This window comes from Solanum verrucosum, unplaced genomic scaffold, assembly GCF_900185275.1.
Source record: "Solanum verrucosum unplaced genomic scaffold, falcon-dt-bn FXZP01000268.1, whole genome shotgun sequence".
Lineage (NCBI taxonomy): Eukaryota > Viridiplantae > Streptophyta > Magnoliopsida > Solanales > Solanaceae > Solanum > Solanum verrucosum.
Genome location: NW_026019957.1, coordinates 273,395 through 296,209, shown reverse-complemented (window position 1 = coordinate 296,209; position 22,815 = coordinate 273,395). Strand labels below are relative to the sequence as shown.

At 31.3% G+C, this 22,815-nt stretch overlaps 4 protein-coding genes across 4 annotated transcripts; 2 read left to right on the top strand and 2 right to left on the bottom strand.

Annotated features, from left to right (window-relative positions):
• Positions 1-1,602: 1,602 nt before the first annotated feature.
• LOC125814722 (B3 domain-containing transcription factor NGA3-like) lies at positions 1,603-2,571 on the bottom strand. The gene has a single exon (XM_049494188.1). The coding sequence runs from the start codon at positions 2,554-2,556 to the stop codon at positions 1,603-1,605; it is 954 nt and encodes a 317-aa protein (XP_049350145.1). The 5' UTR covers positions 2,557-2,571.
• Positions 2,572-9,966: 7,395 nt separating this feature from the next.
• Positions 9,967-11,376, bottom strand: LOC125814574 (soluble inorganic pyrophosphatase PPA1-like). The gene is made up of 8 exons (XM_049494038.1): positions 11,228-11,376; positions 11,111-11,139; positions 10,943-11,008; positions 10,748-10,855; positions 10,579-10,644; positions 10,385-10,505; positions 10,228-10,309; positions 9,967-10,026 (listed from the first exon to the last, which is right to left on the bottom strand). The coding sequence occupies exons 1-8, from the start codon at positions 11,325-11,327 to the stop codon at positions 9,984-9,986; spliced, it is 615 nt and encodes a 204-aa protein (XP_049349995.1). The 5' UTR covers positions 11,328-11,376; the 3' UTR covers positions 9,967-9,983.
• Positions 11,377-13,431: 2,055 nt separating this feature from the next.
• LOC125814576 (photosystem I reaction center subunit N, chloroplastic) lies at positions 13,432-14,239 on the top strand. The gene is made up of 3 exons (XM_049494040.1): positions 13,432-13,757; positions 13,836-13,961; positions 14,051-14,239. The coding sequence occupies exons 1-3, from the start codon at positions 13,470-13,472 to the stop codon at positions 14,138-14,140; spliced, it is 504 nt and encodes a 167-aa protein (XP_049349997.1). The 5' UTR covers positions 13,432-13,469; the 3' UTR covers positions 14,141-14,239.
• A 4,297-nt stretch (positions 14,240-18,536) lies between these two features.
• Positions 18,537-22,119, top strand: LOC125814571 (phosphomannomutase-like). The gene is made up of 11 exons (XM_049494035.1): positions 18,537-18,729; positions 19,398-19,442; positions 19,550-19,616; positions 20,008-20,084; positions 20,390-20,425; positions 20,943-20,998; positions 21,200-21,299; positions 21,401-21,496; positions 21,591-21,680; positions 21,760-21,811; positions 21,915-22,119. Exons 1-11 carry the CDS (start codon positions 18,661-18,663, stop codon positions 21,983-21,985), a joined length of 759 nt encoding a protein of 252 aa, XP_049349992.1. The 5' UTR covers positions 18,537-18,660; the 3' UTR covers positions 21,986-22,119.
• The last annotated feature ends 696 nt before the right edge of the window (positions 22,120-22,815 follow it).

The following is a 22,815-nucleotide window of genomic DNA, read 5'->3' as shown; positions in this document are numbered from 1 at the left end:
ACAAACACGAACAACAAAGTTGCGACAACAATATAACTTCCAACTTTCACCAAGTAACTTTCATGCCGAATCTCAGTAATTCAATTGATTGATTATATCTAAATTTTCACATTATTGATGAAAGTTCAGTTTCTCACCTTATAATCTCCTCCTCATTATCCCTTCCTTTACCTCCAACTACAATTGAAATGTGAATCATGTTTTGAAGGAAGAAAAAAAGTTGTTGATTTGTCTGATGTATAATTAAGATATAATTATTATTTGTGTACTAGAAAAGAGGGGAATAAAATAATTAAATTAAGATATATGCACTATATATATATAGACTAGATACAACTTAGAAGAATACTATAAGCCAAACGGTAAGATAAGCCGATAGAAGTCTGCTTGTATTCGCAGAGAGTCATGAATTGAGAAAGCAAGTAGAGTGAAGTAAAGAAGAATTATTTCATCTACTTATCTTGAAGAGAAAATGTGATTACTAGAGCAAGGTTCTCTTGCAGGACTTATGGGAATTTAATAAATATAATAATTGAGAAAATAATGAAGAAAAATTCATCATGCTACGTAGAAATCTCCAAAAGAGGAGAGCAATGGTGAAGAGAAAATTTTTGATGAAACTAATGATGCGCGACTCATACTTAAACACAATCAGTAAAAATGATAACCGCAATCTCAAGAAGAAAACATTTTCTGAGAAGATAATCATTGGAACTCTTAAGAAGAATGTTGATATGCAATCATTAAAAAGTTGAGAAAGAAAGAATTGAGAATTATAGAAGAATATTGTGTGAAATTTCAACCACAAGATTAAAGGGGGATTGTTAAAATGTATTATTCCTTGTTTTGGAAGAAGAAAAGAAGAAAGTTCATCTATTAGAAAATTAATAGTATATATTAAGATGCATCTATTATTCATGTACTAGGAATTAAAGAGGGAAGAAAATAACTAAATTAAGAATAGACTAGGTACATGATAGAAGAATACCTAATTTACCTTTGTATACCTAAGTCAAAATGTAAGTCAAGTTGGTAGAAGTTCGCTTATTCAAAGAGATTCATTGAATGAGAAAGAAAGAAGAGTGATCAAGTAAAAGAACAATCATTTCCTCCACCTGTCTTCAAGACAAAAAAAGGAGTGATTGAGAGTGTTGAATTTTTCACAACAACAACATATTCTGTGAAATCCCACAGTAAAATGTCAAGGAAAACTGCGGCATTACTAAGTTAGATGAGGGTCAAATCATGTCTTGCTCTTGAGAAATTAAAAATAAAAATAAAAACAACATTGAGAGGATATAGCAATAGTATTAGGTAGAGTATAGTATTAAATATACACAAATTGAACCTGAAAATTAGTACTCTTTCTATCTCAAAGACTTCCCATGAACATCTGTGTCGAAATAAATTACACTGAATGTGCTATTTTCGTCCTCCATTGCATAATTTGACATTAACCAAGAACCCCTTCAATTGATCTCTGTATGTATACTTTTAATGTTTTTTTTACTTCCTTCCTTGTAATTTCACCCCTTCCGCGTTGGTGAGGGGGGAAACATAGTATATGCACATTGATTCTGGTAGAAATATAGTAATGGAAGATCAAATATCCAAATCGAAGGACTTGCCTTTTTCAGATGATTCTTCAGAGGGTATCGAGTTGTTGTTCAAATGAGAATAAGTCGTTGTTGTTGTTGGGATAGAGGAAGTGTCTGGGTGATCCATGGGACAGTCCATATTTACTCCAAACAGCCTGAATCGCTTTGCTGCCACTTTACCTTGAACCACTGGGACCGAATCGAACACCCTTGGCTCCACATAGTTACTAATATTACTACAACCTCCCCATCTTATCTCATTATTCAAAGGGTTTGCATTTATCACAGTGCTATTACTCATATTGTAAGAAAGATTACCAATTCCATACATGTAACTATGTGGATTATAAGAATTAGGAGGCTGACCGATATTGCTGCCTCCTTCTAGCAACAAATTACTCGAAAATGTTGTTGGGTAATAAGACTGTAAATGAAAGAGCCGCCCATCAGAAAAGTGGTGCGGCATCATAAATTGATTGTTTATGTTTTCATGAGGACGGCGACGCCAGTCAATGAAAAGACGATGCTTGGACAATTCACCAGCACCACGCTGAAATGAAACAATATCACCAGCATCAAGTTTCTTCTCCTTCACAAAACGGCTCCATCCTTTAGTCATTACATAACTCTGACTACTATTCCAATACGAATACCTAAACCTCCATGGCTTCCCATTACTATCTTCAAAATTCAATAGAAGTCCCCCCTTATCGTTACTAGAGGAATCAAGAGGGAAATACTTCTCCGCGTGTTGTTTGGGTATGACTAAACGATTGAGCTTACCAACATCACTAGGAGTAACTACCTTATCGAACATATGTTCTCTTTCAATCATTGCATCAGAAGTAGATGAATCCATCAACATAAGCTCCGTAGTACTGCTAGGCCTTTTAAGTTGTTGGTTGTGATAAGACGAAGAAGATGCTTCTTCTCGTACAACACTACCAAAGAAATTCATGATCGAAGGTACAAATAGATCTAGAGATGAATGAATTGATGTTTTCAAACGAAAAAAATATAGACAAAATTAATAATTCTAGGGTTAAGATTTTGAAAGAGGTCTCACACAAAAACACAAGCAACTAAAGAGAAGATGATGCCTTTCATATCATATGTGGTAGCGTCTATTTCCTGGAATCTTATCAAGTTAGGCAATTATACTTTCTTTTTTACTCTCTCCTTCCATTCCAATAATCTGACTTGTCCTTGTCCTCGTCCTCGTCACCATATATTATATATAAAAAAATTAAAATACACTTCCATGTGTAGATATTTATTATTTTACAGATGGATCTTCATTATAACAGTTGAGACTACTAGTGGAGTGGTATATTTTTCATTCGGAAAATTGTATATAATAGCAAACTATTAATTCAAATTAAATGCTATAAATATAGTTTGATTTAATTGTACCTCATAGCAAACTGTTGCTATTTCATGCACCTCTCTCCTGGTGAATCTCGCTCGCCACTCTCGTTCTCTCCCTGCCTCTCTCATTTTTTATACAAACGCAAGTGTATAAAGTGTGTTTGTGTTTGTGTAAAGCGAGAGAAAATTGTATATATACATATATTTTCGTTCCCCTCTCTCCCCTCTCCCAGATCTCGCTCGCCACTCTCCCAGATCTCGCTCTCTCACTCGCTTCTCTCATTTTATACAAAAAATGCAAATTGTATAAAATGTGTTTGTGTTTGTATAAAGCGAGAGAAAATTGTATATATACATATATTTTCGTTCCCATCTCTCCCCTCTCCAAGATCTCGCTCGTCACTCTCCCAGATCTCGCTCGCCACTCTCCCAGATCTCGCTCTCTCACTTTATACAAAAACGCAAATGTATAAAATGCGTGAAAATTGTATATATACATATATTTTCGTTCCCCTCTCTCCCCTCTCCCAGATCTCGCTCGCCACTCTCCCAGATCTCGCTCGCTCACTCGCCTCTCTCACTTTATACAATTTTTTGTATATGTATACCAAAGCAGATTATACAACTGCTTTCTTTTGTATATGTATAGCGAAATATACATATTTATGTTTGTTATGGAGCGCAATTATGCAAACTTTGCTATATCATACAAATATGAATTTTGTATTTGCTATATGTGAAAGTTGCTCATTTTCATTTCTCATTAGGCCCACGAAACAAGAGGCAGGCTCACTTGCCTATAATTCTCTTAGACTCTTGTTGATATATATATCTCAATATACGCGGTGTAATTTTATTTACTGAGTTTCTGAGTAGAAAATATTAGAATGTATTCAAACCTTATCATTATATTACCTTACCTCGTGGCTATTTCCGACAAACTCTCGGCTCAATTGCATCAAATTTAAGTACAGAAAAGAAGTAAACAATAATGTAATGACAAAGTACATAGATATATAGTACTTATACTACTTTAATTTGAAAAAAATATTTAAATAGGGTTTGGGGGTACATTGAATAATTAATTACCAAAAGACCATTGGTTAAATATCACAGAAACCAGTACACAATGTTTTCCTCCAAGCAATATATAATCTTGTACTGATCAAAAAAATGTTTTGGATTTTTTTTGCTGTCATTGCAGGAAAGACCGTACAATAATACAAAAACCTCATTATTTCATTCTCATATTGCAGTTGAATTTGCTCATTTAATGGCCTGCTAGCTATAAATCCACAAAATTACAAATATAAATCGTTAATTCTGCGATAAGTTATTTTGAAATAACATAATGAAAATGTCAAAATATCTTTAAGGTCCGTCAAATTCTTTTTCTACTTAATTATGAAATGCATGTTATACCATCTACAAGAAAGAATATCAAGATAACTGATCTCAGTATATATTATTCTTTTTTATTTGCTTCTTCCAATCCGTGTTGTTATCACTAGGGATGTACATAGGTTGATTTAATTTGATTTTTATTAAAAATTAACTAAATGAATTATGTCAGTTTATTAAATCTATAAATCAAATTAATCCAACCTTCAATTTTGATTTTAGTCAGTTTTTTTTGGTACAATTACACTGTGATTGAAAAAGAGATCAAATTGAAGATTGTATCCTTGATCGTGTGATTTAATGCCGCACTTGAAGTTCTCAATTGAAGGTTATTCAATTGATCATGTGATTATATTGCTTAATGGCATTTCAAAGACACGTAAGTAAATAAAATTGAAAAAATAAAAATGTACATAATGTCATCTTCAAGACAATGTCTTAGGAAAACATATAAAAAACCTCACGAAAAAACACAACACATGTCAATTTTTTTCATCATATTAGAGGCCCAAATATGAAATAATATATATATATATATATATATATATATATATATATATATATATATATAAACATTTGAAAATTATAAATTATTTTTTAAAAAAAATACTTACAAAGCATATTATAATAAAAAAAATCGTGTATAAAAAATTAAAATCATATATATATATATATTATCGGTTTAGTTTAGATTCAATTTGACTTATTTCTATTATCACCAAATTAAACCTACAATGATCGATTTATTTTTTTCAATATCAAACCAACCACAAATCACTTTTTTTTGTTGTTAATTTAATTTGACTCGTCGATTCGATTTGACTTGGACAACCCTAATTATCACTCTCATCAGCTTCTAAATTAAATGGTAACATCTAAATTCTATAAAAACCTAATATATAGCTAAAATAAATACTATATATTAAACAAATACCAAAAATAAACAGCTTGATAAACCTGAAAGGAAAAAGAATGTGATCATTAATGCAATTGGTGGACTGACAACGTGCAGAGAGAATGGGATAAATCTATTCAATAAGTAGATTGGGGACCAAATGCCTTCTTTTTATTATCTTTTACGTACTACTACTTTTACTATATGCCTTTTTCTGACTTCGTATATAGCGAAAGGTTAATGCATCGAACTATATTTTAAAATTTATTCTGAAAATGTAGTATATATTTTAGGTGAATGGAAAGGTATATATGGGTGGCTCATTAATATTGCATTGTTGGTAGCTAGAGAGAGGACCACCTAGCTAGTGATCAATTATCTCCAAAGACTGTTCACATCTAAACAGAATGAGAAATCAAAAAAGAGTTTGCATGCTCTAGTCTCAACCTAACTATATACACCATTTAACTAATACATTTTTTTTATTTTTTATTTTAATTAATACAATCATCATAATTATGATATAGGGTTAGACAATGATCTCAACTTGTAATTTTATTACTCATGCATCACACAACTCAAATTAATTTCTACAATGGAAGAGGAAATTATAAGATGGTGAATCGAACTCTTTTTAACAAAGTGAAAGGCTAAATAGTTGATTTACTAAGCTACTAATTAAGATTCCCCCAAGTCTTTTATTTTATATATGTTATCAAATTAAGTTTAGAGTTTTAAGTTTATGGTGCAAGGTTAAGTATTACTCCGAGAGAAGTATTGAAAATATTTCTAAACTTGGCGCAGATTAATGATTTCATCCCCAAATTATTGACAGCCTTAAAAACACCCTTTCTACTTGACTAAAACACACCTGATCTACCAAGTAACGGGATGTTTTTAAGTTCAGTAAGTCAAGTAAAGATGTATTTTTAAAAATGTCAATAGTTCAGGGATGAAACTAACTATTTACGCCGAGTTTAGGGATGTTTTAAATACCCTGGACCAAATGGGTATTGAGCCAAATTTTTCAAAGATGTATATATATGAGACATAGTGGGGACTCATGATATGGTAGCAAGAGTATTAGAGGTCTTTGGTGAAATAGTGAGTGGAATAAATTAATGACCAAAAGGGTCATCGCATTCTAAAAATATTGCTTATATAGGCCATCACATTCTGAGATCATTTCCAGCAATCAAATTAAAGTACATTTGTTGTTAGGAGAAATATTAATTGCTCAAAACATAGTAATTTAATTTTTAACGAAAAAAACAGATAACCAGAATAAGAAAAGCTTATACTCCCTCTGTCCATTTTTATTTGTTCAATTTTGAATTTTTATTTCAAATCAAGAAAAGACAATATTTTTTTTATGTATATCCTCTTTAATGAATACATTGATTTTGGAATTCTATCAATTAATAGGGATAAAATGGTAAATTCACTATGTCAATTGTCAATTATTATTTTCTTAATAGGCGTGTCAAGTAAAAAATAGACAAGTAAATAATGATAGAGGGAGTATTGAATATGAGTTTTAATTTTGTGGAGGAAATATTAGTTGTATGGACTTTAACAACAATTAATTAACGGCAATAGCTTAATTGTTGCTAAATATATTTTTTACTGAGAAATAACACTTTTTATAAATGTCCCTAAGCCCTATATCGACATTGAACTAATTGCAATTAGTTACTAATATTGATAAAAACTTTAGCACTCTTTATTAATGTACTCACGGATCAGGACTCTTCCTATATATTGTTTGCTATTTGTATGAAGAAATTTACTAGCTAGACTTATGTAATGGATCTAGGGTCTCAAATTTAATCATATATATATATATATATATATATATATATATATATATATATGTGTGTGTGTGTGTGTGTGTGTGTGTGTTTTAATTTGACGATGACATGTCGTTAGTTTTCAATAAAAGGTGGCTTTCATTCCGTCTGTTGTGGCTATATCAAATTAAAGAGCCTATTTGATGTAGATTGTGAAATAATGCTACTAGACAAAATAGTGCCTAGGGTGAAAAGGAACTTATAATTATATTATCCTACCTATGTAGGCTTGGTTAACTAAGGGACATTAATTAATAAACATATTAAGCTCTATATATATAAAATAATAATTAGTGTCATGCTCTTATGTCCTCCATTATTTGAATTAAGTTTCTGAAAAATTGGGCAAGCTAAGGTAGGTGGTACGTAGCCTATAGTATATTTTATTTATATATATATATAGAGGTGGTCCATGTATAAGAGGTGCAACATTATATTAAAATAGTTTGGGAATTTTATTGATAGTCATTACACCAAATGTGATCTTTACGATAATAGCTTAATTCCTGTTAAATATGTATTTATAGTGGTAATTAACATTCTTTGTAAATGTCCGTAAAACCTATAGTAACATTAAATTTAATGACATTTAACTAATATCGATAAAGACTTTAACATTTTTTGTTATTGTGAATATTCTTTCTTTCATCCATATAAAGATATTTTTTATATATATAAATTGCTAATTCTTTGAACAATTTTATTGAAAGAAGTCATTATTGAGTTGACTTTATTAGATGTATTAAATGCACACGTTTTTATGATCAATGTGGTACCTAAAAATCACATCACAATGGGTTAATGTAATTATTCAAGTACTCCAATAGAAGTGGTTTGGCTTAAATATTCTCTTAAATTTAATTCAAGTAAGAGCGCTTATGGTACTTGTCAAATCAATGCCAACTCTAATTAAAACACATATAACTATATACAATATTATGAGATAACAATGCACGTTAAAAATGTTTGGAGACGAAGCTAGCTGTCGTTAGGGATAGCAATGGGACGAAGTGAATGTGAAGTGATATTGATTTAAGGTTATGAGGGGTGGGGAGGGACAGTTTCTAAGTGGTGCAGGGTGGTGCAAGATGGGTCAAAGCCTTGATTTTTTAAAATTATGCGGGTGTGAGGCGGATGCGGGTCTCCTCCCTTCTTATTCTATTGCTTCGTATAGTATTACTAGCTTCCTTATTAACAATATATATATTACAGAAAATCTTTTTAAGCCCAAAAAAATTTACTAAATGTAGATTTTTTCCCCTTTCTATTAACAAAACATGATATTTAGTGACAGTCCCTTTTTATCTAATTACAGATCAAACATACTCTTTCTTTCTTTCATTAATTCATTACTATATTCTAGCTAATTATTACAATATCTTTTCTATTTTTCTTTATATTTATATTTGTAGAACAAGAAAACAAAAAGATGCATATGATATATAAGTAAGATGAGAAGGCTGATAGATATGTAATGTTACTTTAGGTATGTAGAAATAATAACTTAAGTGGGGCGGGGCGTAGGGGTTTATGTGGGGCGGGTTAAAAATAGAAAAAACTGAAATGAGGGGCGAGTTGAGAAGTTTGAGGGTTGGACTAAATCTTCCCCGCATCGCCCCATTGTCATCCCTAGCTGTTGTAATTAGCTCATATTATATAAAAAAATGATTTTTAGCGATAATTAATTAACCACAATAACTTAATTATTGCTAAATATATGTTTAAAGGCAATTCACACTCTTTGTAGATGTTCTTAAAGATTATAGCAACATTGGATCTAATGTTAATTAAGTAATATCGGTAAATACTTACTAATGAGAAAGGAGTTGTGACTTAAAAGGTGTTAAGTTAGTTATAACTAACTCTAGGAAGTTTGTTAGATTAGTTCGTTATCATTTAACGGATTACAACATGTATATATATAATGTAGAAGAGTAGCTTTAATTCATTCAATTCATTGTATTGATTCACAGTTGATCAACAAGAAAACTATATTTATTCTGGAGTCTTCTTAGCTTCGATCAGTGTTATTCTCAAATTACAATACTCTCTTTAACAGTTTTTCTTAATGTGCATATTTATTGTCGCTATTTTTTATTTTTTTATTTTTTATAGTTCAGAAGCAACTAGATAACTTTTGAATGCAAACAAGTCCTATCTTTTCCATTTTCGTTATGTTCTAAATAATGTTATGTTATTTGTGCTAGTCCAGGGTCTCTAAATCTTACTTGTTTCCCCCATGAGCCTTGTATTGGGCCCAGCTAATGGATTCTTTTTCTTATTGGGCTCATCTGATCGGTTGGTCCATTGTTGATCTACTGTTGTCTTGTTTAACTACCAAATGTTGAACTTTGCAATTTATTTCAAGAAGAGAATTATTTGGATAAATACTTTTTAATAAATAATTATTTATTTCAACGATACTTTTATTTATTTTCATTTATAGCAATATTATGATAAACTTGCTATGTATTAAAAGTAAATTATGCATGAAATATAAATGTATTATTAGTGTTTTAATATATTTGTTTAGTAAGAAATTGACAAAATATATTATAAGTATATGTGATAAATGTATTAACCATGAATAAAACTTGTATTATAAATTATTTTCTGTAATATGTATTAAAACTGTCTTACAAGAGTCCAATGAAAAAAATAAAATATTACTGCTATAGATGATAAATATTTTCTTAATTTAACATATCTACGTAAGATTCCCTTATTTTTATTTCAAAAGGGTAACTAACTGAAGAGTATTTTAACTCAAACAATTAGAGATACATATAAGAATACAAGCTTTTTCTTAGAAAAGAAGTAAAAAAAATAATCAAGAAGTCATATATATATAAATATATATGAAACTTGAATTTACTTCCTCAACGTCTGTAATATGTATTCAGCATAAAGGTCCCTGCACAACAATAGTACAAATGTAAACCTCTTTTGAACATACAATACATGGTTTCGTTTCTCAGAAAGTCACTCAACAGTCGAGTGACTTTCTGAGAGAAGAAATTCATAATTGTGTGACTTTGAAGTTATAAAAGAAAGTTGAGTGACTTTCTGAGAAAAGGAATTCACATAATTAATAGACAAGTTGTTGCATTCTTACATAGAGTACTGGATAGCCTCAGCAGCAGTATTTGGTGGCAGAAACTCATCAACAGCAACCTCTTTGTTCTCATTCTTCTTATCTAACAAAATTAATTGTCACCTGTAAAATATATATACACATTCGCAGAAATAAATAGTTAATTAAAACAACATACATTCTTCAAAGAATCGGCGAATTTCAGCTAAACGATGAGGGGGAAGCTGGTTTATGTTAGTGTAATGGCGATATTCAGGATCATCAGCACACACTGCTATGATTTTATCGTCCTTTTCTCCCTGAATATAAGAAAAATTCTATTAGTCTCAAATGCGATCCTCATTAGTTCTAAGCATACATATAATTAGGAACCTGATCGATCATAGGCATCAATCCAATGGCTCTAGCTCGAAGAAAACAACCTGGAAGGACAGGTTCCTGTTCGACAAAAGTACATATTTTTGTTCAATATAATTTGTACTATCGGATTTGTATAATATATGTCCCCTGTTTGCCCTGTTTTGTGAAGAAAAAATCGAACCTGCATTAGGACTAATACATCCATGGGGTCATTATCTTCACATAACGTTCGAGGAATGAAGCCATAATTCTGAGGGTAAACAACTGATGAATATAGAACTCGATCAACCTGCAAGTCAAATATACACGTTAAAGGATGAGTTAGATAATACATTGATCATATTGTAAGACCTAGCATTCAATACGTGATGTATACCTTAATGAGACCAGTTTTCTTGTCAAGCTCGTACTTAACTTTGCTTCCTTTTGTTATCTCAATTACCTGTTAACGATTGATGTAATGTATGTATCTATATATATCACCGGATCATATCATATGCAGTTATAAAGCAGAGAGGGTAATTTAATTAATTAGTGTACTCACAACATTGAAAACGTTAGGAGCTTCAGGTCCTACAAAATCGATTATTGGAGAAACAAATGAGATCAAATAGCTTGTCTGAAGAATGAAAAATGAAATGTGGATAGGTACAGTACGTACCTATCTCGAGGTCATGCCAAGGATGGGCAGCAACGGATCGTCTGGATAAAGATGAAAGGATCCTCTCATTCAAACGAGGGACACTTCTTTCATCGCTCATCTTTTGATACTTTCTACTGTACTAAAAATAGATTGAAAGTAATAATACGTCAAATACATCATATGGAGTAGAACTTTAATGTAGTGGAAGTGAAAACTAACTCAAATGATTGATATCTTACATACCTTGGATTGATTCAAAGAAAGAAAGAAAGAAAATGTATGATGTATGAAATGAATCGAATTAATTGGGGATCGAGAAGTTTCGTAATGTGATTATTATGATTGTGATATATAAGTTGAAAAAGTAGACACGCAATGAGAGGAGAGCCTCCTTATTCCTTTATTTCCTCCTCTGCCATTTAATTTCCTTCTTTTAATATCTTCCGTTAATTTGTTTTCAAATTAGTAAGACGATGTCAAATATGATGTTTGAACCATTGTCTTTAACTTCATTTGAAATTAATTAAGTATATATTTACAGACAAGATGAAGAATAATATTTCTTCTGTGTCACCCTATTTCCTTGTAGTACTCTTTTGAAAAAAGAATGACAAGTACATGCCCTATAAACTATACTTGTATAATGATATTTTTTTTTCTAGCTACACCTAAAGTCCTGACAGGTTAAAGATCATAAGCTTCAAAAATTTTAAAATAAAACTCACATTATGGCACATAAATACTATAACATTACACCAAATATGATCTTTAACGACACTAACAGGAAAAATTGCATAACAAGGCAAAAATGTCAACATATTTATGGAACACAACCATAATTTAAAAATAATTACAATAAACCACTATATGTTGGTTTTATAGCAAACTCTTTCCTTCTCTCCATTGCCTCTCTCTTGCCCTCTCTCTCCTGTCAATAAGAAGAAATCCATTCAAATGTATTATGTATCAATTGTATTCAATCAAATATAGTGAGAATTTTGTAATTTATACATTCGAAAAACTTTATTTGTATTTTTGTATGAATTGTATTTGTATTCATACGTATACAATATGCATTATCCTTTCTGTAAAATGTATTATGTATCAATTGTATTCAATCAAACATAGGTGAGAGATTTGTGTTTTATATCGATTGTATTCGAAAAACTAAATTTGTATTTTGTATCAATTGTATTCGTTATACAATATGTATTCATCATCTGTCCTCCCTCTCTCGATTTCGCTCGCCTCCTCCCTCTCTCGATCTTGCTCTCTTCTCACCTCCTAATATGTATTCATGTTGATACAAATCAATTTGTATTTGTATTCATACGAATACAATATGCATTATCATCTCTGTCAAATGTATTATGTATTAATTGTATTCAATCAAATATAGGCTAGAGATTTGTATTTTATATCGATTGTGTTCGAAAAACTAAATTCGTATTCTGTATCAATTTTATTCGTTATACAACATGTGTTCATCATCTCTCCTCCCTCTCTCGATTTCGCTCTCCTCCTCCCTCTCTCGATCTCGCTCTCTTCTCACCTCCTAATATGTATTCATTTTGATACAAATCAATTTGTATTTGTATTTTTTCTCTCCAAAATCTGCAAAAAAATAAAATACAACTAATACAAATGTGTAGTAAACCAAAGTGTAGATGTGAATTGTAATTAGTTAAACTGTAGAATGAGTCCTATTTAAAGCCTAATGTTTGCCCTTTTTGAAAGTTTTTCATAACTAATTCATTGCCGCTAAATATGACTTTCCGAGACAATCAACACTCTTTGTAACTGTTCCTAAAACCTATAGTGACATTAGATTTAATGTCAATTAACTAATACCGATAAAGACTTTAGCACTCTTTGTTAATTATCATCTCAATTTAGTATTTACTTTTACATTAAAAAAAAAAAGGAGAACATCCCTTAGAAATACACAATTATTTACCTATTGATTCAGCAGCCAGAAGAATATTAATCCCAAGCAAGCACATATTTGGATATTGGGTCCACTCTTAAATGGCTCATGTTCACCACACATATGGATGTATGCTAAAACATGAAACCAAAATTAGCCAATAAGGAGTGAGGCAATCTCACCTTATCCAAACTCCTACCACAACTTAAAATTACACTCACTATCCTTATAACAATATAACAAAATCCATCACCAAAAAAAATACTTAAAAAAGTTTTATCTAATTAAAAAAAGTTGTTGATTGAAATCCAAGATTATAGTAGGAAAAAAAAAATGGCAGCAATGAACTCAAGTGTATTGGCTTGCAGCTATGCTGTATCAGGCATGGGCTCTTCTGAACTCACATCAAAATATGCTGTTACTATGGCTTCCCCATCACTTCAGAAATTGCCATTCATCATTAAGTCTCAACAACAATCCAGCTCCAACATGGACAAGGATCAAATAGCAGCTGGAAGAAGAGTTGCTCTCCTTGGCCTTGCTGCTGCCCTTTTCACCACTGCTTCCTCTGCTAATGCTGGTGTTATTGACGAATATCTTGAGAAAAGCCTAGCCAACAAGGTATATATGTATACTTATTTATTATCGAGAAATATACAAAAAGACACAAACATTTAACGTGATTCAGTCAATCTACAGGAATTGAATGACAAGAAGAGGTTGGCTACAAGTGGTGCGAATTTCGCAAGGGCATATACTGTTCAGTTTGGAACTTGCAAGTTCCCTGAGAACTTCACAGGATGCCAAGACCTTGCCAAACAAAAGGTAATCTCAACCTTTTTCATTAATTTTTTTTTTTTTTTGAACAAATGAATTGATATGCTAATATTTGTGTTTTTACAAATGAAATTCAGAAAGTGCCATTTATAAGTGACGATTTGGCGTTGGAGTGCGAAGGCAAGGACAAATACAAGTGTGGTTCAAATGTGTTCTGGAAATGGTGAAGCTTAGCTTGAAGACTTATGTATTTACTCATTTCCCAAAATGTATGTATCTATTGTGACAGTGAGAAGTAATTTACTATCCATTATCTTTTTAATTAATTAATCTTTCGTATTGATTACTTTAATTTGTCCATCTTACACTAAATGATATGTGTGCTAACAATTCTTCAAACTCAGAGAAGCAATGTTATATATATATTTGAAATCTGCCTCTTAAAACAGAGCTTGAAGCCTCATTTCAACTCAGTTTAACCTCATTTTGTATTAGCTCTAATTAATAGACAAGATCTAATTATATACTAGTACAATATTGTTAGTGTAACAATTTTTTATACTAGCTAGCAATGATATTTGAAGTTTTCGTGTTACTCTTGTTCCACTTATTAAATTCGAGTTGAACAACACTAAAAAAGTCTTAAACACTCACGCTAGAACCAATTGGCCAATCAGATCATTTATTCATTGGGTGTTCCAGGTTCCTCTTAATTTATATATATATTTTCTACTATATAGAAAAGCGAAGTGGAGTACGACCACTGGCAATATTGTAAATATGTTCATTTTAAAGGGCAAATGGTTCAAGAAAACCACGAGTTAGCCTTTCTTTCATTCAAAATATTTGCCCCTCCACTCTTAGAAAATGGTTATATTCGTTATACTTTTTTTGATATATTTGCCCCTCCCATCCAATTTTAAATACATATTTGCCCTTGAACCGTTAAGTTTCATGTCCTCACTTTTAATAGCAGATGTGACACTTATGTGGCACGGCTACATGGATATATATATTTTTTCATTAAAACTTTTCTCCTAATTTAATTAGTATACCCAACCTAATTTTATACCCACCCTGCCACCCATTTAACCCAACTCCTAAAACTTAATTCATTATGTTCTTTAACTGAGAGAGGTAGAGAGACAGAGAGGTGGGGATTCTTGATCCACGAAAAAATCATTATCGAGAGTTAAGATTGCTTCTTCATCTAGTGATCGAGTCTCGTTCGGGTAAAGTAGGGTACAAAGTGAGAGGTTGATTAGGATGAGAATTGCGTTGTATTTTTCTTGGTAAATCAAAGCATGATTTGTGAAGGGTGAATTCACAATTGGATTTTGTGCATTTACAAGCAGATCTAATCTGAACAGATTATTTCATTTGTTTCTTGTACTTCAAGAGTTCCAACGCATGAGAGTGTAAAAAATGCTTTAATTTATTACTTGATATGTTACCCCTCTGTTTTCCTCTTCCTCAAGTTCATGATGATGGTGATGGGGAAGGACAACAATTTGGGCAGGACACATTGCTTATGGATATCGAATTCACAACAGGCACAACTAAATAAGTATTAGGAATTGAGTTTATGGGTTAAATTGAATGGGTATGATAATTAAATTAGGAGAATTTTTTAATAGAAAAGAATATATATATATCCATGTAGGCGTGCCACATAAGCGTCACATATGACATTAAAAGTGAAGACACGAGACTTAACGGTTCAAGGGCAAATATGTATCTAAAGTTAGATGGGAGGGGTAAATATATTGAAAAAGTATGACGAAGGGCAAATATAACCTTTTTCTAAGAGTTTAGGGGTAAATATGACCCTTTTCCCTTTTTTTAAGGGAAAATTATATAAAATAGCAAACTATTAATTCAAATTAAATGTTATAGTCATAATTTATTTTAATTGTAATTCACAGCCAACATCCCCTTTTTTTGTCATCTGATTCGATATACAAATAACCATTTTCGGTATACAATTAGTCATTTTATACATTTCGATATAAAATGTATAAAATGTGTTTGTGTTTGTATAAAGTGAGAGAAAAATATATATACAAATTCAAATACATATATTTTCATCTTATACACTTATAATTATACAAATACAGATCTTATTATATAAATTACAATGTATAAATGAATTTATACAAAACTTAACAATTTGTATAAAATTAGATGTTTGTATCGAATTATACAAATCAAAAGCTTCATAGCAAACATAAAATTTGTTTTGAAGCGCAATTATACAAACTATAACTATAACATACAAATATGATTTTTATGTTTGCTATATGTGAAAGTTACTTTTTATTTTTTAATTACATGGCTGGCTCATATCCACAAATTAGAAAATCGAAACGCCAAGTCTAGACCCACCAATGGCACTTCAGAAAAAATCATTACTATGTAAGGGTAAAATAGTAATTTCATCTTATATAACCTCCAAATCTTCCACTTTCTCTGTTGCAGAGGAGGCAGGAGCCTTCCATTAATCTCTCTTCAATTTCCTCTCTTTCACAACAATCTTTTTGTTAAAAATCCACTCTTTCCGTTCAGCCAATCAAAGGTATGTTTTTCTTTCAAATTTCCTTCAAAACTTACAACACATCTACATTCCATGGTTTTCTCTTTTACTCCATTTTTTTAAAAAGGAAAAGAAGATTTAAAAAAATCAACCTCAATTCGCACTCTATTGTTAATGAAAATCCATAAGAATTATCCAACTTTCTTTGTATCTAGATTTTTATTTTATTTTATTTTTTAATAAATTTTTTTGATTACTTTGTAGTTTGTTCGATGAAACGATAAATTGCCTGGTTATCACTATTGTACACAGATCTGGAATTATTTTTTTTTTTTTTTTTTGTGGTAAAATTTTCAGTCTTATTATTAATTGAAAAGAACATACAACTCACTTGGACCTATTGCCCAGGTCCAGCTACTAGACAAAAACGGAAAAAATAAAAAACAAACTAAAAGCCTAGTTTCCTAATACATTTTCCTTTTACTATCTTTAAAAATATGATATGTTTATTTACACCATATTTAATTTTATTGTACTTGTTCCCTAATTTCTCTCCATATCAAACACAAGTGTAAAAATATCTCTCTAGAAATTTCTATTCATGTTTTAAATAAACATGAAATGACTTCTAATTATTGATTATCCTAGTAGTAGTCTCCCAAATGATGGTAATTGGAAGAAATAGAACATTAACCTTTTCACCTTGTGTAAATTACTACCATAGGTATGAGCTTGCCCGTTATAGATAGACACACATTCCTTCTAAGGATTTATTTTAGATTCCATATCTAAAATTTGAGATTGTTTAGAGGTGCTTTTGAGTTAATCAAAATTGAATAATCAGTGCATATTTCATGTACAATTAAGTTATTTTTAAGTTTTTTTAAGTGTATCATAATGTGTTGTCAATGTATAGCTCATGTATAAGTCAGCTATATTGTATAATTAGTGTATACTTTTGATGACATTAGACAAGTTATATTGTTTGATTATTATAATCTTTTATGATTTTTGGCTACTTTTTATATAAATAAAACATGATTATATTTATTGTAAACTAATTATATTATCTATTGTATATATATTTGAAATTAGCCCAAAAAATACTTTAGAATAATAGTGTTGGGCCCGTGATTAGTACGAGTACTGCCTATCTAGTTTTAAAATAACGGACAAGTAAAGTGAACCGTATTAATTAACCAAGAATAAGTGATAATTTTTTAATTTTTTTGATCTCCAATCCAGTGTCCGATTCCATATGGAAGCCTGACTAAATCTAAATTCACATCAAAAAACCCCACATTATGAGTAAAGTACACCCTAACAAAGGCAATTTCGTACCCAAAAAGATTTAGGGTCTGTTTGGAAAGTCACTTGGTAATTAAAATTAGTGTAATTACTAGGTTAGTAATTACCTGCAATTCACACATCTGAGAATTAGAGTGTGTAATTACCCTTGTCAATTACACTCAAACCAAGTAATTACATGATTAACCAAACAGATCAGACAATGTAATTACACCCAATTATGCCAAATCCAATTACCAAAATGATTTTCCAAACAAATTCTTGAATCTGAACATCTGATTAAGAATAAGGAGCACTTATTACTCCAACATTTATAAGATTTTAGCATCATTATGACAAAAATGAATGAGTTGGCACAATATAATTGGGTACTAGTTGAAAGAAACCACTTCGTGGCACCATAACAGATATTGGGACATATAGATCCTAAAAAAAAAATAACTTCGTGGCACTCTTTGAGCAAAAGCACCACAACCCGGTATCCCGATATCCACACTATAAATTATTCAAAAGCAATTTGATCTCAGATCTGCGTCTGATTCTCTGAGCCAAATTTTGCTGAGGTAAGCCAATGAATGCACAATAAAGCGGTGGAAAATTGCTCACTTGCACGTCTCTTCTTCTTCAATCGGTGTAAATTCTGCATTTTCTATAACTGATTTTACTTCATTTTTTCGTCTTGTTGAATACTTCTTTCTAGTCAGTACGTAAAGTGCCACTGCCCATTATGTTGTACAAATTAGTACAACTATATATTGCGATTCTATAATTTGATTTGTTTCATTTCATCTTTGTGAACTTTTGTATTGAATTTTATTTTGGTTTTATCAAGTGTAGCTTGATAAGGTTGAATGTTTAACTGTTAAATGCAGTGAAGAGTTGGTGAGAAGTATAGAAAGATAAAAAATGGCTGCAAGGAAAGCTGGTTTAATTGCTCTGTTTGATGTTGATGGAACTCTTACAGCACCTAGGAAGGTATATTATGATTGCTCCTGCTTGTATTTGCTGCTTTAATTTGATTGTTCCCTTTGTGTTTGTTACTAGGGGTGTGTTGGGTATGCAAGTAAAGAAATATTATTTTAAAAGTATTTGTATATAATTGAAGCAACATAAGAATGGGGTGATGGGGTGGCGATAGCGGTACATAGGTGGGATGATGATAAGGTGTGTAGGAGGGCAAAATCAATGTGGAATGCTAATTCTAGAACTTGTTTTACCTACTTATATTAGACAATTCGTTTTCCTCATTTTTAAGGAACTTGTTTTTCTAAAGAACATATTTTTCATTTTTTTTAGCTAAGTAACATGAGAAAATTAGATCCATATTGAAAATACATTTATTGTAGATTAATTTGACTTTATGGACAATTGCATCCTTGATGGGCTTGAATAAAGTAGAATGACATAGATGATTTGTATATTTAGTTGCTGAATCCAACGTGTTTGAGATTGAGGCACCGTCGAATGATTCAGTGTATTCTTGCTTGCCTGTACATTTATTTTCAAAGTATTGTCATGATTTCTTATTGTTTTGATGCTTATTTCTTCCTTTAATTTTACAGTAAATTTACCAGTAGTGACATTTAATCACCCCCCATAACGATATTGATTTTCTTCTTTGAAAAATTTGCATAAAATTTCAGGAATCTACTCCACAAATGTTGAAATTCATGCAAGAACTTAGAAAGGTAGATGATTCTTTTGCCATACTCATTTTTCTTTATTTCTTTTTTCCACATATATATTATTTTTCCTCTCAAGGATTCTTTGGTTTAACAATTTTGTCGACTTGCAGGTTGTTACTATTGGAGTTGTTGGAGGTTCTGACCTTGTAAAGATATCAGAACAGCTTGGCAATACAGGTTAGCTTAAGTAACATATATACTAAACTTAGAGTTGGGATGATGAAATGTGCTACATCAATTTATTAGAGCTCATGTTTCTAGCCCAATATCTGAAATTCCTCGTAGTATTAGACAAGAGTAGAAGTGTAGAACTATGGGTTCACTAGCCAAGAACACTAAATTGTGTTTTGATTTGAAATATGAAATGACATTTCCACTAGAAAGGCATACATAGTCTTATGGTTATAGCTCCATGTTAGCTATTGAAATGTAACTTCAACTTTAGTGCTAAACAATCTTTGAGGTCATGCTTGTCCCTTGGTTCCCAATATGCGGCTATTAATTGACCTATCTAAAAGAATTTCTTGAGAATGATGACATTTTGATCTTTCTAATATTTGTGATGCAGTTACAAATGATTATGATTATGTTTTCTCTGAAAATGGCCTTGTAGCACATAAAGATGGCAAGCTTATTGGGAAACTGGTAATTTTAATGACTAGAATTTGATATCGTATTTGTATAATATTACTTGAGAGTGCATATTCATCAAAACAAAATCTTCGAATACTGTCTTTATCAACTCAAAACAACATCCTTGTTGCCACTACTTAAGCACTTTGTACCAAGTTAAAACTAGATAAAGTCTCATGAAAATTGGAACTACCAAACAACTTGAAGAAATTTTCTTTCTACCCATCTTCAATGTGCATCGCTTCTTTCGTTCTCCTTAGTTGTTAATTAGCAGGGTGATTTATTTTGAAATGACATGACTCCCGGTGTGCGTGCAGAGCTTGAAGTCATATCTTGGAGACAAGAAGCTCAAGGTTAGTCAATATGTTTTTCTTATTTAACGGGAAAATGTTTTATTTTTGTTGTAGTGCAAAGAGGGGAGTCATACCCAACCAAGTGCGGTTCGATAAAGGCTTAGTGATCCTACTAATTATTTGTTGTTTAGCTTAAGAAAAATAATTTCTTTGAAGTGATAAATTAGTCTCTGCGTGTATACCTTTATCTATAAGATGAAGAATAATTTGCCTATGAGCAAAAAGAGAGATTATTATGTAATTTGTACTTTGTTGAAAACTGCTCTGGCGTGGTATTTCGTAAGTTTTTGAAGCAGTGTTTATAATAGTTAACAAAAATCTGAAAACCAAATTATTACATATTCCATGACCAAAAAAAAAGTTATTACACATTCCATGAAGAGTTAATTGTGTATGTTTGTTGTGTATAATTGGGTGAGAATTCATGTTTATAGCTTTGGTTCACCCAATTGAAGTAGAAATGAGTTTATATGTAGATGGCCAAGAAATATCTTGATGGGATGCAAATGATATGCAGGAATTTATTAACTTTACCCTCCATTACATTGCTGACTTGGATATTCCAATAAAGAGGTGAGCATATCAAAGTCAGTGTTGCTTGGATCCTCCAAAAATGTCGCGCACCCATGCTAGTCTACCAGATTCTCCAAAAATTATTTTTTGGAGGACCTGACACACACCCGACAATATTTTTGAAGAATCCAAGCAAACATAGATCAAAGGTTGAATTATCTGCTTCATTGTGGCAAACTTCTTAATCATTCTTCTTTGCAGAGGAACATTCATTGAGTTTAGAAGTGGCATGCTAAATGTGTCGCCTATTGGGAGAAACTGTAGTCAGGAAGAAAGGGATGAATTTGAAAAGTATGATAAGGTATAGATAACTACTCTAGTATTGCATATATGTTTTGCAGTAATGTACCTCCAATAGATTCTTTTTCTCTGTGATTTAAAGACAATTGAAACTATGATCAGGTACAGAAGATACGCGAAACAATGGTATCAATACTCAGAGAAAAGTTTGCACATTTTAATCTCACCTTTTCCATTGGAGGCCAAATTAGTTTCGATGTGAGCATCTTTAACCCTTTTTTTTGTGCTCATTGACCGCTGAACGTTTTAAGTATATTATTGATAGATGATTTAGGGATCTTGGTCATGACAGGTTTTCCCCCAAGGGTGGGACAAGACTTATTGTTTGAGATACCTTGAAGAATTTAATGAAATTCACTTTTTTGGTGACAAAACATACAAGGTAATATTTTACTGACATGCTTGAAGCTTTCTTTTCATGTCCGGGCTGATATAAAAGTCCTGCTTTTTTACTTGAACAGGGAGGAAATGACCATGAGATCTATGAGTCTGAGAGAACTGTGGGTCACACAGGTCCGCCTAAAACTTTATTCTTTTGATGTTTGAATATTTATTTTCTTGCATAATTACTTGAGGAATCACATTACCTGCTATTTGTTTCGTTCTCTTTTTCCAGTTACTAGCCCGGAGGAGACATTGAAACAATGTTCTGTTCTATTCCTCGACAAGGATAATGGAAGTTCTTGAGATTGTTGCAATTTTTCAATACACGATTGTATGCTTGTATTCTATGCACAACATAAATGAATCATTGCAATAATTCTTGTATTGAATTTTATCATCAAAATTATAATGATTGTACTACTTTTCCTTGAAATCCAAACTTTGCATCCAAATAGGTAGCTCAATAATGGTCTCTTTGAGCCAAGAAAGCTTCAAGAGAATTCAGTTGTGATTATTAAAGTTTTGGTCTTTGTTTACTTTTAAGAGAGTTTTGTTTTGTTACCTCTATGGTAATCCTTTTGGTGAGAGTAGTTTTTTTCTTGGAACAACACTCTTTTTCTTACTCTCACCATATCTGTCTATAATGTAACAAGATTGGTACAATGGGCAATAAACTAGGTTTTGCTCATGTTGTGCAACACCTCTATTACAAGACTCATAATAATAACTTTATTTCCCACTAATTAACATAGACTTCAACGAAACAGATCCCCTAGAGCTAATTCACCATTCACCCGGAAGTGTATCCTTGTTGACATACTCACTAGTTTGTTATTAATTCTTATGAAGTTGTTAGAGTAGATTTAGATTAAGTTGTTAAAGTAGTTCCTTAGTTTTAGACAACTAGTTACATATTAAGTTGTTAGAACAATTCCTTAGAATTAGTCAAGTTAGTTACATCTTACCTGTATTTAAGTTGATGCTACATTTGAATAAGATTCATTCAAGTTTGCTTTGATTCTCAATCTCTTTATGGTATTAGAGCCCCTCTAAAACTCTCACGAGTTCGATCCAATTTTTTTTTCCCTCTCTTTGTGTCCAAACATGGTTATTCCTGCTACCACCAGTGACAG

What these genes read in the sequence shown, in the direction of transcription:
- LOC125814722 (XM_049494188.1), bottom strand. Translation starts at nt 2,556, where the DNA reads ATGAATTTCTTTGGTAGTGTTGTACGAGAAGAAGCATCTTCTTCGTCT.
- LOC125814574 (XM_049494038.1), bottom strand. Translation starts at nt 11,327, where the DNA reads ATGAGCGATGAAAGAAGTGTCCCTCGTTTGAATGAGAGGATCCTTTCA. An exon ending in TTGGCATGACCTCGAGATAG is followed by an intron (nt 11,140 to 11,227) that starts GTACGTACTGTA and finishes TCGATTTTGTAG; the next exon opens with GACCTGAAGCTCCTAACGTT. An exon ending in GAGGCTATCCAGTACTCTAT is followed by an intron (nt 10,027 to 10,227) that starts GTAAGAATGCAA and finishes ATTGTTGTGCAG; the next exon opens with GGACCTTTATGCTGAATACA.
- LOC125814576 (XM_049494040.1), top strand. Translation starts at nt 13,470, where the DNA reads ATGGCAGCAATGAACTCAAGTGTATTGGCTTGCAGCTATGCTGTATCA. An exon ending in AGAAAAGCCTAGCCAACAAG is followed by an intron (nt 13,758 to 13,835) that starts GTATATATGTAT and finishes GTCAATCTACAG; the next exon opens with GAATTGAATGACAAGAAGAG. An exon ending in AAGACCTTGCCAAACAAAAG is followed by an intron (nt 13,962 to 14,050) that starts GTAATCTCAACC and finishes AATGAAATTCAG; the next exon opens with AAAGTGCCATTTATAAGTGA.
- LOC125814571 (XM_049494035.1), top strand. Translation starts at nt 18,661, where the DNA reads ATGGCTGCAAGGAAAGCTGGTTTAATTGCTCTGTTTGATGTTGATGGA. An exon ending in AGAACAGCTTGGCAATACAG is followed by an intron (nt 19,617 to 20,007) that starts GTTAGCTTAAGT and finishes TTTGTGATGCAG; the next exon opens with TTACAAATGATTATGATTAT. An exon ending in GCAAGCTTATTGGGAAACTG is followed by an intron (nt 20,085 to 20,389) that starts GTAATTTTAATG and finishes GTGTGCGTGCAG; the next exon opens with AGCTTGAAGTCATATCTTGG.